We start from the raw sequence: 14,365 nt of genomic DNA on the forward strand, positions 1-14,365 counted from the left end.
GACCCTAACGGGAGCTACACCAGCGTAATAGAATTTAATAATAATAATAATGCTCTAGTCCTGTGTTCTTTCTACCAATGTCGAGCTCACATGACTGGCTGTCATATAATACTTCACGTAAACAGACAAACACAGTTTTGCATGACTCTAGCATCAAATCACCAAATGACTACTCAATCGCCTGAAGAGTTTGACCCACGAAAGTTGCATATACGAATTGGCCCCATATCACGTGGCGTGCAAGCTCCATCCGGGGCTGAAACTACAATGCTGACATTAGCTGCCAGTCATCCCCAGCACCTCGATACGTGCCAACATCTTCGTTACCAGAGCAAAATGTCTGTCGATAATCGCGTTCTACGAAACGGTGCTCCATCAACCGTCGCTCGCCATCTTCTCGACGCATTGGCTAAGACAACTGAGGACGTCATCTCAGCCCACCTACTCGAAAGTGTGAAGAACGAATCAATCTCTCCTGTCACCTTCAAGATCTGGCTCAGCATTCGCAAAACTCCACGTACACTTTTGCACGCCTTGAATCAAGACTTCTCTGCGCTAGTGCGGGGACAAGCAATCAGGCAACTAGGCAGAGAATTACGAGGAGCAAAATGGAGGGAAACATGGGACGGAGTCGGCCAAATATCCGGAGTTGTATCTCTGCTCAGCCAATTCTCTGTATCAGATGTTCGATACTTCACTATAACAATCGGTAGATGCGGCTCGGGCGTGGACGTTGAGGAAAAGCGAGAGGTGATTACCCGACTAGTCCGTTCCCTTCACCCTGATCTATTTAAAAAGAACGAAGACTCCGAAACCCAAAAAGTTTTGGACGACCGCCCTCTCAACGATTATGCCGAGGACCTTCTCCCAGGCTGTGCAGCCACAACCATAGACCAACTTTGGAGAACTTCTTCCCTAGATCACCACACAACATTATTTGTCAAGCATCACCCGGACTTATTCAGAAAGATATGCGTCGAAGAGATTCTCTCGAAAAGTGAAGACAGGACCGCGAGCACCTTTTATCTTCCAAGTCTTCTCCGACACTCCCCACCGCGCTCGAGCCAAGCCCCCGGCCTTTCCGAATCCATGTTATTCTCTCTGAATCTTCTCCGTCAGCTCGTCCAATCCGAGAAGGCAACTATATCCGAGAAGACATTTATACGAGAGCTTGTAGAGCCGCTGATACGCCGAGCGTACCGAAAGTTCAAACTCACGAGAGAGTGGGATCGAATCAAAGAAATCGTGGACCTCAGTCTGGCGTACATCAAGCTGCACCCAAGTGCCGCTAGCGAAGTTGATTTGAACAGTGATTTTGTCTACTACATCGTTCGGTGTTGGTCAAACGAGGAGCAGATGTTTCAAGGTCAACTATTGACGCTCCTGCAAATCGCGCTGAAACGGTCCAAAAGCTCCATCGCCGACTACCATGGTATTTTTCGCGCACTTGTCCGTGAAGACCAAAAATCGCTCCGCTACAAACTACTCCGGTTTTGTTTCCTGGCTCAAGACGAAAACAGTGGCGATATTGACAGGATTGAGGATTTGAGGAGTATTCCGATCACAAACTGCCCACCTGGCTTATTCTTTTCATTGGAGCGCCAGGATGCAATAGCGCTCTTACGTCGCCTCCGTAAGGCCAAGCCCGAAGAGGAATTCCTTACACTAGGAGAACGCGCCTCTATCCTTTATCGCTCTCCAATGATTGACACAGAGTATGGCGACGCATCGCTATTGCTGTTGCTACTAGAAAAAAACGACGTGTCCGAAGAATGGCTGGCTGGCGTCAAGAAATGTATGTCAGCTCGAGGGTTTTCTGGAACAGTACTGACATTCGCAGCTGTCGATGATCGGAGAAAGAGGTCGGCCGTCAGCCGTGAGCCGACCGATCGAGCCTTCTACGCAAACTCGGCAATTTGGTATGCCGTTGCCAGTGGCTCGTTGGACCTTTACGAAGAAACGCTGCTGTGGGCGCGCCGGTACATTCGTGATCCTGTACGACGTACGCATCTCCCTGCAGACCACACTGACTAGCTTCTAGCTCGCCGCCAAGGAACTTTACAGCAATGACAGGTCGACCTTGGATACTACTGAAAGCTTTAAGCTTCTCTCGGGGATCCCAACAGTCATATCATACGATCTACCCAAAGACGTCTTGCGCTCAAGATTGGTGAAGGCGAATCAGATAATTTACCAAGTTTTCGAGACGGCATGTATGGCCTTGAAGGAACCTTCGTTTCAAAGGTCCGACTGGAACGCGCCGTTAGATCTTTTTAGAGAAGTCACCCTCCTCCGCGTCGAGCGATCCAAGGAAGTTCAGAAAACCCTCAATCTCTCGGATGATATGACATACGAAGTGCTCTGGAAAGATTCACTAGAATTGATTCTTAAGGTGGAGAAGGAGGCTATGAAAAGCGAGAACGAACAGTTGCGCTTCAGACATCCATATGCACCTTTCCGGACGAGCAGCTTCGATGGGCCCTACGCTATTACTGATGGCGCTCCTGCTACCTACCGTTTCTTTGACAACCTTGCCAAGGCCCGAAATGAAATATGGTGCGCATATCGACCTACTATAGTTCCAGCTACGGCATCTCTATCCTCGCCATGGCCTCGAGGTCTGGGTATCCAGTTCCTTACTGACCCTTGGGAGATGAGAGCATTTCCTCCCGAGAAGCTGACTCCATACATGGCGTCTCGCGCTAGTGCTATCGTGTTCCAGGATCCGGACGAAGCTCTCGCACCATTGCCCGAGGATGACGAGACAAGACTCGCAGTAGGATCGTTCATTGACGATTATTGTGCCGCTCTAGCAATATACATCCCTCCGTCATGCGAGGGCGACGAAAGAGAAAAGCGGATCACACTTGCGTGGAATCATGCTGTAGGCCCTCTAAGCTCTAGGCGAATGTCGAATGTAGAAGCGGAAGAGTATTGGCATCCCAAGTTTACCGGTACCCTTGGAAAAAAGGGGATGCCTCCACGAAAACTCACCACCTTCCACAAGTACCAACCTTCCACCCAAAAATATCAACCGCTTCCAAAAGAAGTTGATCCTTCAGAGACCGTCGAGTGGAACCCTTTCAAGCCTACGCAACCAATAGTTCCCATTCGAAACCTTCCCCCGACGAGGCTGGACTGCTCGGTTGTAGAAGATAACCGGAATCACTCAGATCTCGCAGTACCTTTCAGACCCATGAAAATCCCGGAACATGGAATCACCTTTTTAGAGAAGAAATCTGTACGCCGGTGGGCGTATCCGACACAGGCGTACCTGACCGAGGAGCAACTTTATCCGACTGAAGTGCAGCCTTCACCGGAGATTAGGGAAGCTCAGATTGCTTCAGCACTACTACTTCTGGACAGCAGAATAAAAGGGCCATCCAGACTCTTTTCCGCCCCTTTCCCCTCTTCGTTTGACATCAGGTACCCGTCGCTTTTCCTCGACGAGGACTTTCTCCTCAACCTAGACACGAAGGAAAAGGATGCGAGAAGTATCTTGGCACGGCATATCGCTTCAGTACCACCGAGCGTGCTTCAGTCACTTACCAAATCAGCATTGAATGCCATATCCAACAACCCAACGGATCTAGTGGAAGCTGAGCGCATCGCATATAGTCTCGTCACGCTCCTAGGGAAAAGCGATCGCCCACAGTTCGCCTCATCCCTGATAACGCAAACCACCATCGAGAATCCTGACGCCAGCTCGTGGCATCGACAATGGCTATCGAAAACCTTCCTATGCCGCCTGCCAGCTTCTCAAGCTCGAGAAACGATACAATCCTTCTCATCCGGCATCACCGCCAAGCTGAAAACCCAATCCCAACGCCCTCCACCAACGAGCGCTGGAAAGGCCGCCACCACTCCCTCAAAATCCCTCATCAAAATCACGACCGTCAAATACCTCGCACAACTCCTCGACGGCGGAAAGTTCGTTTCAAAACGCGTCACCGTCGACGTCCTCGTCGACATATTCCAAAACTCCACACACCTAGACATCCGCGTCGCCGTCATCACCGCAATGCTGAACCTCCTCCTTCAATGCCCCGAAGACGTCTCTAATCCACTAGCAACGCAGCTCCTCACATCCCTCAAAACCACCATCCCTATTGCGGGCAGCCTTAACGAACGGCGCCACCTAACCGAAGCGGAATGGCAGGCCTCGGAATCCACCCAAACAGCCCCCGAAGTCTACGACGAAGGCAACTTCGCCACCTGGCCGCCGATTTTCGAAGCTATAGCGCGCTTCGTAAAGAACTCCACCCACAGCGCCTTCTGGCGCAAGCAAATCTTCACTACCATCCTCCTCCCCATCACCGACGCCTCCCGCCGCAACCTCGCTCGCTGGGCCGCGATCTTCCTTGCGCAGCACGGCTTCGCGCTCTCTGCCTCAGACCTCCCGCGCATCCCATTCCGGCCCGAGGCCTTGCAAATCGTCGAGACGCACCCGACGTGGACGCCCAAGAAGTATCTGGATATCTACCACGCCTACGTGCTGCTGAATATCCACCCGCCGGCCGCGCTGGTCACGCTGAGGGAGATGATACTGACGCTCCCCGCGGACGAGCGCAAGAGCAGCCAGAACGGGAATTTCCTGCACCTCTTCAACGCCGCGCCCGAGGTGTGGATGCTGCAGCGCGTGAACCTCTGTTCCCTGCTCAAACGCCCCTGGCAGGCGAGCGAGGTGCCCGACGGCATCGAATTTGCAGACGTCGAGCGCGTGGTGCTCGAGCAGGCGAAGGCGGTCCTCCAATGCCCTGAACCTAATTTCGGGCTGTGGAAGCAGTTCAGAATGAAGGTGTTGGACCCGGATCTCCGTCCGCTGACCGCCGATAACGCGGCAGGGAAGCAGGCGTGGGTGGAGAACATCAAGCCGCTCGTTGAGCAGCTCGTCGAGTATATCGACGGCTTGCGGACGGAGGCGTGGCAGCGGGATCCGCGGCGCGTGCCGGCGTATCTCCCGTCTACGCTCGAGTTACGGGTGTTGCTGCTGCCATATCCGAGTCTTCCGTCGTCGCAGGGGGAGGCGGAGAGGTGTCGGGTGTTTGCTGACAGCGTTGTGGGGTTCATTGAGGGGTTTGCGGAGGGGAAGAAGCCGTATCATGCTGATTTTAGGAAGGTGAGGGCGGCGGCGATGATGTGTCCGAGGGAGCATAAGCTAAGGGTGGCGTGTGCGCTTGGGGATGTGGAGCTAGAGGAGGTGGATGTCGCGGGCTATCTTAGGGTTGAGCTGGCGGATGAGCTGGTGAGGGCGGTGGCGATGTGGAAAGGGAATGACGAGGATGCTGTGGCGAAGACGAAAGAGATGATAGAGAAATGGGCAGGGAGTGAGGATGAGGTTGTGAGAATGGTGGGGGTGAGATTGGAGGAGGTGGTAAAGGGGTGGGTATGAGCTAGGCTCGTTGGCCTGGGATTTGAGAGTGTGGACGTAGAGAAGGAGACTGTGAAGGGGGTCACGTGAGTGTGGAGCAGACCTGGTACGGTTTAAAATCTCTGGCTATATCGAACATCTCTGGTCCGACAGTCATCCGAAACCTGGGTATACCGTAAAAAATACTCACTTTGTTTACCTATTAGACCTTGGGTGGGAAACCTACGAAGATGGATTCCATGCTTCGATGAACCAGAAATAATCAGGATCCCACCTAAATGCGATAACGGCCTCGCAGCACGGCCTCCTCGACCTATCTTAGTCAGCGCGGGGAAGCGGGGCCCAGAAGCGACGAACCGAACTCTAAATTAGTTTTAACGGCTGCCAGACTTAACGCGCGTTCTGAACTCTGTAACCGAGCAAAACCGGGAAGCATCTTCTGCAGGCTCCCTGTCACGTGCTGGAAGCCTGGCGTGGATATGGTAGCCCACATGCATGCGAGAGCGGAGTGTGGAGCGTGTGTAGTCTACTGCAAGCGACGGCAACTCTGACGCGTCAGTTTACCAGATTGCAGGCTTCTGTCTGAACTACGGCTGGCTTGGTGGGCTTGATCCGCGCGCTAGGCCCAGGAATGCAGCCTTGACGCTGTAGATACAAAGGTACTACTGTAAAGCGGCAAATCTGCATGAGCGGGGGTGGAATACCTCACAGTGCCTCGCAAGCGCATGCATGATGTCCTTAGCATGGGGAATGCTTGGTGAGGAAAGATGCACCCCGAGATAGCGATTCGATGGAAACGACACGTCTAAGGGGGGACCATAGGGCAAGGCACCACCTAAAAACTGGCATGTGGTCATGGCAGGGCGAATGTAAGCTCCGAGATGCTGGGACTCGAGTAGCATCTAGGTTCGAGGTACCCTGAATCCATCCACTTCGATCGATGGGCCGAGGCCGCTTCCGTCGAGACGACATGTTCTCCAATTTTGAACGAGGATTGTAATGCAGGACGACATTTTGGAGACTGCGAGGCGCAAAAATGGGTCGGAATCCATGCTGGGATGCTGCAAAAGATTCTTCGAAGGACCTCACATCGGTCATGCAGGATTATTTCAAGTCTTCAAATAATATCTATCTGGTACATAGGCCGAAGAGATATATCAGACGGTCCCGAAGGGGCAATCTGATGAGGTTCTGGAGATTGGGAAAACATAGCCACGCGATACTTGGTGGGAGCGATGTGCTTAGATCTGTCCAACTCCGGAGGTGAAGGAGCAGGGGCAGGGGGGTCTCTCGGCTGGGGCGTTATATCCCTGCATCCCACGATGAGTCGGAATTCACTCCGGCCCTGTTTATGCACGACGATCTCTCGTAGTTTGCAACGACGGCAGAAGATGATGAGGAAGAGTTCTTGAAGCTACCCGGGCGAAGCGCTGGTAGGTCCTTGACTGCAACCCCCGGGAGATGTACATGCACATGATTGTTCCGCTCTCGAAGGCTGGACCGTGGGATGGCGTCGCATTATAAATCTCGCTTGTTGAAGCTGGAAAACGCCGAGCGATGCTGGTGGCCAAGTCAAGGGCCAAGCGAGGGTGCAAGAATGAAGCTCGCGAAGTAATCTGCAGGGGTGAAGATGGGCGAAGGTGGGCGAAGGTTCTGGAGATGTGCATCTGCCACGTCGGAAGTGCGGTGCCGCAGCTGTAGAAATCCTGTTTCTCGGACCCTCTCGGCGGATCGTCTAGGTTGGCGGCGGGACTCTGCGGCCATGTCTCCTGCGACTCGTTCGACGCTCCACATGCAGTTGTGGCGCCCATAGTTCGAAGCGGCAGTTGGACGCCGGACGCCGGATACTGGCCTGGAACCTCAGAATTATTTGTTCTTTGTGGCGCAGGATCGCGGCCCCCAGCATCGCGCACTGCCCGAGCTAGCCTAGCGGTGGCCGCAATGACGCAGCCAGCAGGCTCATTCACAAGGGAGCGCCGCGATTGGCGCGGCGGCTTCTCTGCTCGCCATTTGATTGGCCTCGGGGCAGCAGTCTGGGCCAGGGTGGATGGGTGCCGGCGGGGCCGGTGATGTCAGCGGTTGGCTCCCGGGATGCGCATCCCAAGAATGCCATGGCGCACAGACCGCCGCTGGTTTCCCATGGGCGCGCGTGCGGGCAGCGCCATCTCACCAAGCAGTGCACCAGCCAGAACAAGACAGCAAACGCCCGCACACCCGTTGATACCACGGGCCCCCTCCCTGCATCTGGCCAGGGCCCAGGAGCTTCTTCCGGCCCACTCTTCCGCGCGTCTGAGTGGTTGCCCGCTGCCAGCCTGCCCGCAGCCTGCCCGCAGCCTGCCCGCACACCTGCCACGCTGCTGATACTTCTCTCGTTGCTGCCCGCCGACTTTTCCCCTCGCTGCCCGCCCTCTCCTGCTCACCGCAGCACCAGCAAACAAACACCCTCGCACACGCTCTGGAACCCGCCGGAACACTCCTTTGCAACAGCTTATCTATCTCCGAGGCGCGGACCATCTCCGCCCATACCGAAATGGCAATGGCTTTCCCAACCTCGGATGAGTGGACAATGGGCCCCTTCGACAGCCCCTTCGACATGTACGCCGACAAGCATTCCTCCCTCCTCGTCAACGGCCAATTCACGCCCCAATACACCCCGCACTCGGACCACCAGAGCCCTGGCCACCATTCTGACCGATCCGACTCGCTACCGCTGGAGCAGATGAGCGGGTACTGGGACATCCCCGGAAGCCGCCACGATTCCATGGGAACTATGGATCCCTCAACCTGCCAAGCTTCACCAGAGCGCATACCCACCCAGGACAAAACCCCGTCAACATCTGCCGCACTTCCCTCTGCTCCAGCACACAGCAGCCAGCAAGACACGAAGCCCGCGACACGGCCTCGCAAGCGCGCAGCCACCGTCAAGACAGAAAGCACAGCACCCACCCTTCGACGCGACCGCAAACAGTCCTCCCGGATCGAGATTGACGGCGAAGAAACACCCGCCAACGACAACTTCCCAGCAGTGCCCTCCCGCTCCCTCTCCACCGTCTTCCAGGCCATAGATTCCGCTGCCCAGTCTCCACCCAGCTTAAGGCGCAAAGGAAGCAAAGGCAAGCGCTCCAAAGGGCCGCAGTCTCAGGAAATAAAGCTCGAGATGAACCGCCTCGCTGCGCAGAAGTGCCGCGAGAAGAAGAAGAGGCAGCACCAGACCTTGCAGACCACCTTCGAGGCGCTTGCGACCGAGCAGCGCGATCTGGACAACACCACCCGGAGCCTGCAGAACTACATCATCAACCTGAAGAACGAGATCCTGAGACATGCAAACTGCGGAGATCCGAATGTGGACAATTACCTCAGGTATGCGGCGGGCGCGCTGCAGTTCAACAATATGCCGGCGGCCCAACAAATGCATCCACACATGGGCCAGCCGAACGGACAGCTCAATATGCAGATTGATCAGCAAATGGATGACCCAATGAAGACTGAGGCGCAGGAGTGGAACGAGGACGACTTCAGAGGCCTCTTGCAGGACAACATGGCTGGCCCTGAGTTCGACAATTCGCTCTCCGCCGAGAGCACTCCACACGCAAATGGATCACCGAGTTTTATGGGATCTTGAGATCGAACCAGCAAACCTCCCTTCGATTCGACTTTCGTCCCCAATATTCCAACACTGGCCCTCTGCGCGAATGATCCGTAACGACTCCACCAATACCCTCAATGAACTCGCTGGATGACGATTCTACGATCTTGATGTTTCTTCCACCGATTGTTCGATTGTAGAGATCTCACCCGCTGAGTCTATCATTGCTCGCTCCTCCAGGCTTCCCCATGCGACAGAAAGATGCTTTTCTACGTTTCTTTCACCACTGCAAAGATCTCATCCAATGAGTCTTCTTTGCTCGCTCCTCTGAGAACCCCACAGCTTAGTCATATCCACCCCCGGGGCTTCTCGATGCGATGGAACCCATCCTTCCCTCTTTCCTTATCGGCTATTCTGTCATTTGGGACCCCCTTTTTTTCCCCCTCGTTTTCACCATACCAGAGTATTCTTGCTACTGTTTTGGAGATTGGAGGCGTGAAAAATGGTGAATGGCCATGTGGCGTTATTATTGGGACGCAAGACTCGCATACAAATGCGGTTGGGTAACAGATACCCGGAATGTTAATTGTTCTCTTTCGTCTACTTCTGTCCTTTTCTTTTTTTGTGATTAGGGTTTTGAGATATGCTAATGTGGTACGGCTTATGATACTGGAAGCGTGTGGGGTCTTGGGATGGGATTTGGGATGCCTGCCGGGCTCTATGGGAATGGAGTATACGTGGGGTTTTGGCGGCTGGCGTTTTTGGTGTTTGATTTGGGGGTTTGGGGGATGGGATCGGGTTGTAGGGAAGCTAGGGCTATGGCTTTGTTCGGCGAAAGCTTTGCAGTGGCGGAAGAGGAAAATGTTGTATTAAATATGAAAGCCTTCTCGAAAGCTTTTGGGTGCTGTGGGCGTGTTGATGTGAGGAGTGAGGATGCTGATACTTCTGTAAATATATCGCTGCGAGCTAAGCTATGGACGGAGCTATGAGCGGAGGTTCTGTGGAGCTAAATGGTAGACCTAAGGTTGTCGAGGGCTAGTGGCATACAGATAACACGTGAATATCTACCGAAGTTATCACGTGAACCAATCTTAGTAAGGCTCTGGGCGGAGGTATAAAAATCCCCCCGCAGGCCTTCGACCGTCGGATTATGCAAGGACAGGGGTGTTGAAGTTTGCAAAAGGCGGTTCGTAGCAAGCAGCAGCAACTACGAGGGATATTCTAGAATGTCTAGCGTTCAGCAGAGCGTGGAGATAGCCATAAACTTAATCACCATCTCCAACGCACTGAGCCTCCAGACTCCCCAGCCACCGCCATTCAAAACTCCTACGTGTTTTCTGTTTTTGCACTTCCCACCCACCCACCCTCCATAGGGCGCGGATCGCGGCCGGTTTGATCTCACGACGAGCCCATGCACCATTGGTCTGGTTTATTTTCAAGACCCAACACCCCGCACACGATGGATTCGAGTTATCGGACGGTCTAGATAGCTGCCACCTCCTCCATCGAACTTCTTCACGGCTGGGGCGTCGTCAACGCTGGAAAAAAAAAAAAAAAAAAAAAAGCTTGCTCACCGCCCACCATTTCCGGGAGATTAAGCCCTCCAAACCCCCATTGCGGCGCCGGTGCAGGACGTTTTGCACCCCAAGTTCCACCCACCCCTCTCCAGCTCCATGGCACAACCATGATAGCGATTTTGCACGCCTTCCCATGATTCCTAAAGCTTGGGCATTTTGCAGAACCCCACAACTCCAGCCACCATATGAAACACATCGGCTTTAGGATTTGATCCACCACACCTCTGCCTCTCGTGGAAAGGTGTAGAAGCCGTTTTTTGATCTCCACCTCAGGAAGCTGGGTGAGACGAGGCTTTTATACCCGTCGGAGAACGAAGGGCGGGGGCGTCACGGGGGTTCACGTGAGCGGTCACGCCGCTGCCGGTCGTACCAGCCGCGTTCTCCGAATTGGCCGAGACGGGCGCAAAAGGGGGGCGACGGGTGGACCACGTGAGAGTCACGAGCTCGGAAGCGAGGGGGGGTTCTAAAATCTCACCCGCGAGCTCCAGAGAGAGAGACTTTTTCTCCAGGGCAGAGGGGGTTGTGGAGGATAAAAACCACATCGGCATCCTTTACGATGTCCGTGTCGTTGGGGAGTAAACATAAGCCATCGACGTGGTTATGGAATCGGGGTTGGGTATCAAACCTGTCGGTCAACGTTATCATGTTGGGGGTGGAGTGGCGCGACGGGGGGTTCGCGTGGCTTCCCTGATGATGACAGTGAGTATAGCCTGAACGTGATGGGTGAGCGTTGTATGCAAGCACCGCTGACCGCGGTTTTGAGAAAAGGATGCTGGAAGTATTGCAGACAGCATAGTTCTGGTCGTCTCGGGAGAGTGGTACTGGTAGTCATCATCTCACCTCCTTTCTGCGGTGCCCGTAGTCCACCCGCTCCCTCTGTTGATGCTGCAACCCCGGCCCACAGGTACCATCAAGTGTGTTCTCCTGTGATTTTGAGCGCACCCATGAGGTGTTGTGCTTCGTCGTTTTGCAAGCGCCCAGCTCCGCCACCACATCAGCTACCATTTCAGTCTTTGCTGAACCGAATCGAACCCCCCTGCACCGCTGAAGATTTGAATGCGAAAGCCGGCAAGGGTTTTATACCCCAGGAGAAGCGAGGTCGAGGCAAGATCAGCTAGATATCACGTGGTCTCGGCACGTTCCTTTCGATACAACCGCCAAGACCATAGTCTTTCACATGTTATTCCCCCGGGCGTGTCGTTCCCATATGTGGGACTTAGCCAATGACATTCAACGAACGTTGCCAGCTCCGACCTTCCGCTTATCCCATCGGCATTGGCCTCGTAATCCCAAATGCTAGACTCCAACCACACATTCTGTATTCTTGTAGTCCGTCCAAGTCACCTCAAGGGCTTTGCAAGAACGAGACGGTTCGAGAGACTAAGGGGTATCCGTGGGTATTATTCTCTTCACAGAATCACGACATCCTTGAGGACCCATTCATCCGAAGAGAAACTATTCGGGATCCCCGTCACCCCAACACGCCGATACCTCTCCGTACCGTCAGCGGCAAAGATAGATTCCAGGATCAAAGCATACCAAGTAAACGCGCCAGCCATCTTCTTCGCTCGCGCAATCCGGAAGAGACTCAACTTGCTCACATCTGGTTCCTGTTTCTTCTCGGGCGCGTCTTCGGGCTTGCAATCGAGCGTGATGTAGATCACTCCATCAGTCAACATGTCGTAGTGAAAATGCTCGGGTTTCAAATCATGGTTGACATCAGCCACAGGAATCCAGTGGCCGCTCATCTCAAGCGATCCGGACTTGACACAGCCGAAGGGGTCTCCATCGACGGTTTCGACGTCAACTGAGATCAGCGTGGCCACTCCTGCGCTTGGCGGCTTCTCTACGATGAATGTCATCATGAATGTGGAGTAGAGCCCGTTATGCACGACGTCGGGAGTCTCGATGGATGCCCAGCTCCAGGATGGAGCGCGGTATTGCTTCGGGGGTACACCATCGCCGTAGGTCCACCACAGGAGCCCAGTGAGTATGTCTTCCTCCCACAGCCCAGCTTTGTACGTGTAGCCAGTCTGATCGTGGACCTCACGAGCAAGTCCGGAGATGGCAGGGAAGCGATCTTCTGGGAACGTCAAGTCCCGGTCCATGAAGTTCTCCACGATTCTGTACCAGCGGAAGCAAGGGTCGTACGGATCGGCTTCCTCGTCTTCCTTCGCGTTTGGGTTGTTGATGAGGTAGCGAGCTAGCTCAGATGCGTTTCCCGTGAGAAAGAACCTTTTTGTCGAGTCGTCCAGGTACGTTTGGGTGATCGTTGGCGTTGCGTCTTCCTCGAATATCTTGTATCTCTGGCACTCCCATACCATCTGTGACCCGATGTAGTGGATTGCTCGAGGGGCTAAGACGTGCTCTTGAAGTATCCATCCACGCCATATGGTGGGCATTTTCAGCTTGTCTCTAAATCGGGCTGGGGGGTTGCGTAAAGAGACGGAGGAGGGTGTGGTCGAAAGACTCTGATGGAAGGGAATTTGAACTTTCATGATCTCTTCATCGTCGACTCGTTGCTTTCTAAATGCATGTTGATTATCAATGTTGAGGAACCCTTCCTTGTCGCTTTCTGCGGCTTCTGCCATGATATTGAGTACCGCGTTCTTATAATAGTCCTGCATGCGTCTCGACTCGGCAGCCCAGTCATCGTGGGAGTCTTGCAGAATGCAAAGGCTATCTATCCACAGGTATTGGTAGCCAAGCCGTCTTGTGATGCCGATGGCGTCTCGAAATGACTGGGGAGCTTCATCGAGGTCGATTCGAGTTAGCCTTTCGGACAAGGTTGCGGATGTTGTGGTGAAAAATGAAGACTTGTCGTTTCCCCAGCAGTGGCTTAAGCTGATATACGGGGCTCGATGTCCTTCGGTTTGGAATAAAAATGGCTGTCGTAAGGCCGCATCGCCGACATCGATGACTCGGGTAGGCAAAGTCAACGTATCGTTTTGGGGACAGCTATCCCCATGCTCACGGAGACACGTTTGAATCCAACGCTGAGCGAGAGAGATAGCCTCGTCTGAGTCTGCAGGCACGATTGCACGCCCGCTTATGATATCCATATTTGCAGCTAATGAATCTAATAGGTAGGTATTAGCGAAGAGCTCTGCGCCGGCGATAAGATTGAGGACAGCCTCCTACCCTCTTCACAGAAGATGCTGAGCTCGCATTTGAATGCTTCCGTCATCCTCGAGCTCTTAATACAGTCTTGTTCGAAAGAGATGCGAGAGCGGCCATGATACAAATCACCATTGACGTCAGCGCAAAAGTCCCCATTGAAGCTATTCTTCAGGATACAGTAGATTTGCGACTCGGGATGAATGCGGTCATGTTTTTGTGCCTTTTTCTCGTCGAGATTGGCGGCACGGCAGAGCACGCTGCATAGCTCGCAACCATTGTCTGCAGACTCGAGGAGCGCTAAGACACTGCGGTGATGTCTGTAACCACGGCGAAAAGTCCCGAGCCTCCAGACTTCTCCTGGGTCGACGTTGGCTTTTACGAAGTTGATGGAGTTGCATAGCTCGCAGAGCATGTTGAATTGGAATTCAGCAAAGGAGAGACACGGGAACGAGAGAGTTCAATGGCTTGATTGTGACTGAAATTGAGTGTCAATGAAGGCGATGGTATATCGAGGATGTGAAGGGAGATTCTAGAATAGAGAGATAGAAGCAAGGCTTAGGAATTGAGGCCACTAGAAAGGCCAATGGAAAAGTCCATCTCGCTGAAATGATGACTGATGTCCCTAGAGCTAGAGAGTAGTTTGCATGGCAACTTTTCGGTGAATGGTGGTGAGACACGGTCTGATGAAAGACGAGACGTCGTCAACGTTGC

At 53.6% G+C, this 14,365-nt stretch overlaps 3 protein-coding genes across 3 annotated transcripts; 2 read left to right on the forward strand and 1 right to left on the reverse strand.

Annotated features, from left to right (window-relative positions):
* Positions 1-336: 336 nt before the first annotated feature.
* On the forward strand, positions 337-5,392 carry BDZ99DRAFT_392609 (uncharacterized protein; the record flags this gene model as incomplete). The annotated part of the gene is made up of 3 exons (XM_033715798.1): positions 337-1,795; positions 1,841-1,995; positions 2,042-5,392. 3 exons carry the CDS (start codon positions 337-339, stop codon positions 5,390-5,392), a joined length of 4,965 nt encoding a protein of 1,654 aa, XP_033574378.1.
* A 2,379-nt stretch (positions 5,393-7,771) lies between these two features.
* BDZ99DRAFT_79779 (uncharacterized protein) lies at positions 7,772-9,106 on the forward strand. Its single transcript, XM_033728904.1, has one exon. The coding sequence runs from the start codon at positions 7,902-7,904 to the stop codon at positions 8,991-8,993; it is 1,092 nt and encodes a 363-aa protein (XP_033574379.1). The 5' UTR covers positions 7,772-7,901; the 3' UTR covers positions 8,994-9,106.
* Positions 9,107-11,943: 2,837 nt separating this feature from the next.
* On the reverse strand, positions 11,944-14,066 carry BDZ99DRAFT_523035 (HET-domain-containing protein; the record flags this gene model as incomplete). Its single annotated transcript, XM_033725766.1, has 2 exons — positions 11,944-13,613; positions 13,676-14,066. 2 exons carry the CDS (start codon positions 14,064-14,066, stop codon positions 11,944-11,946), a joined length of 2,061 nt encoding a protein of 686 aa, XP_033574380.1.
* Positions 14,067-14,365: the final 299 nt, after the last annotated feature.

Source organism: Mytilinidion resinicola (assembly GCF_010093595.1).
Source record: "Mytilinidion resinicola strain CBS 304.34 unplaced genomic scaffold BDZ99scaffold_14, whole genome shotgun sequence".
NCBI lineage: Eukaryota > Fungi > Ascomycota > Dothideomycetes > Mytilinidiales > Mytilinidiaceae > Mytilinidion > Mytilinidion resinicola.

Bases quoted from the DNA above. Each gene is read 5' to 3' on its own strand.
- BDZ99DRAFT_79779 (XM_033728904.1), top strand. From the start codon at position 7,902: ATGGCAATGGCTTTCCCAACCTCGGATGAGTGGACAATGGGCCCCTTC.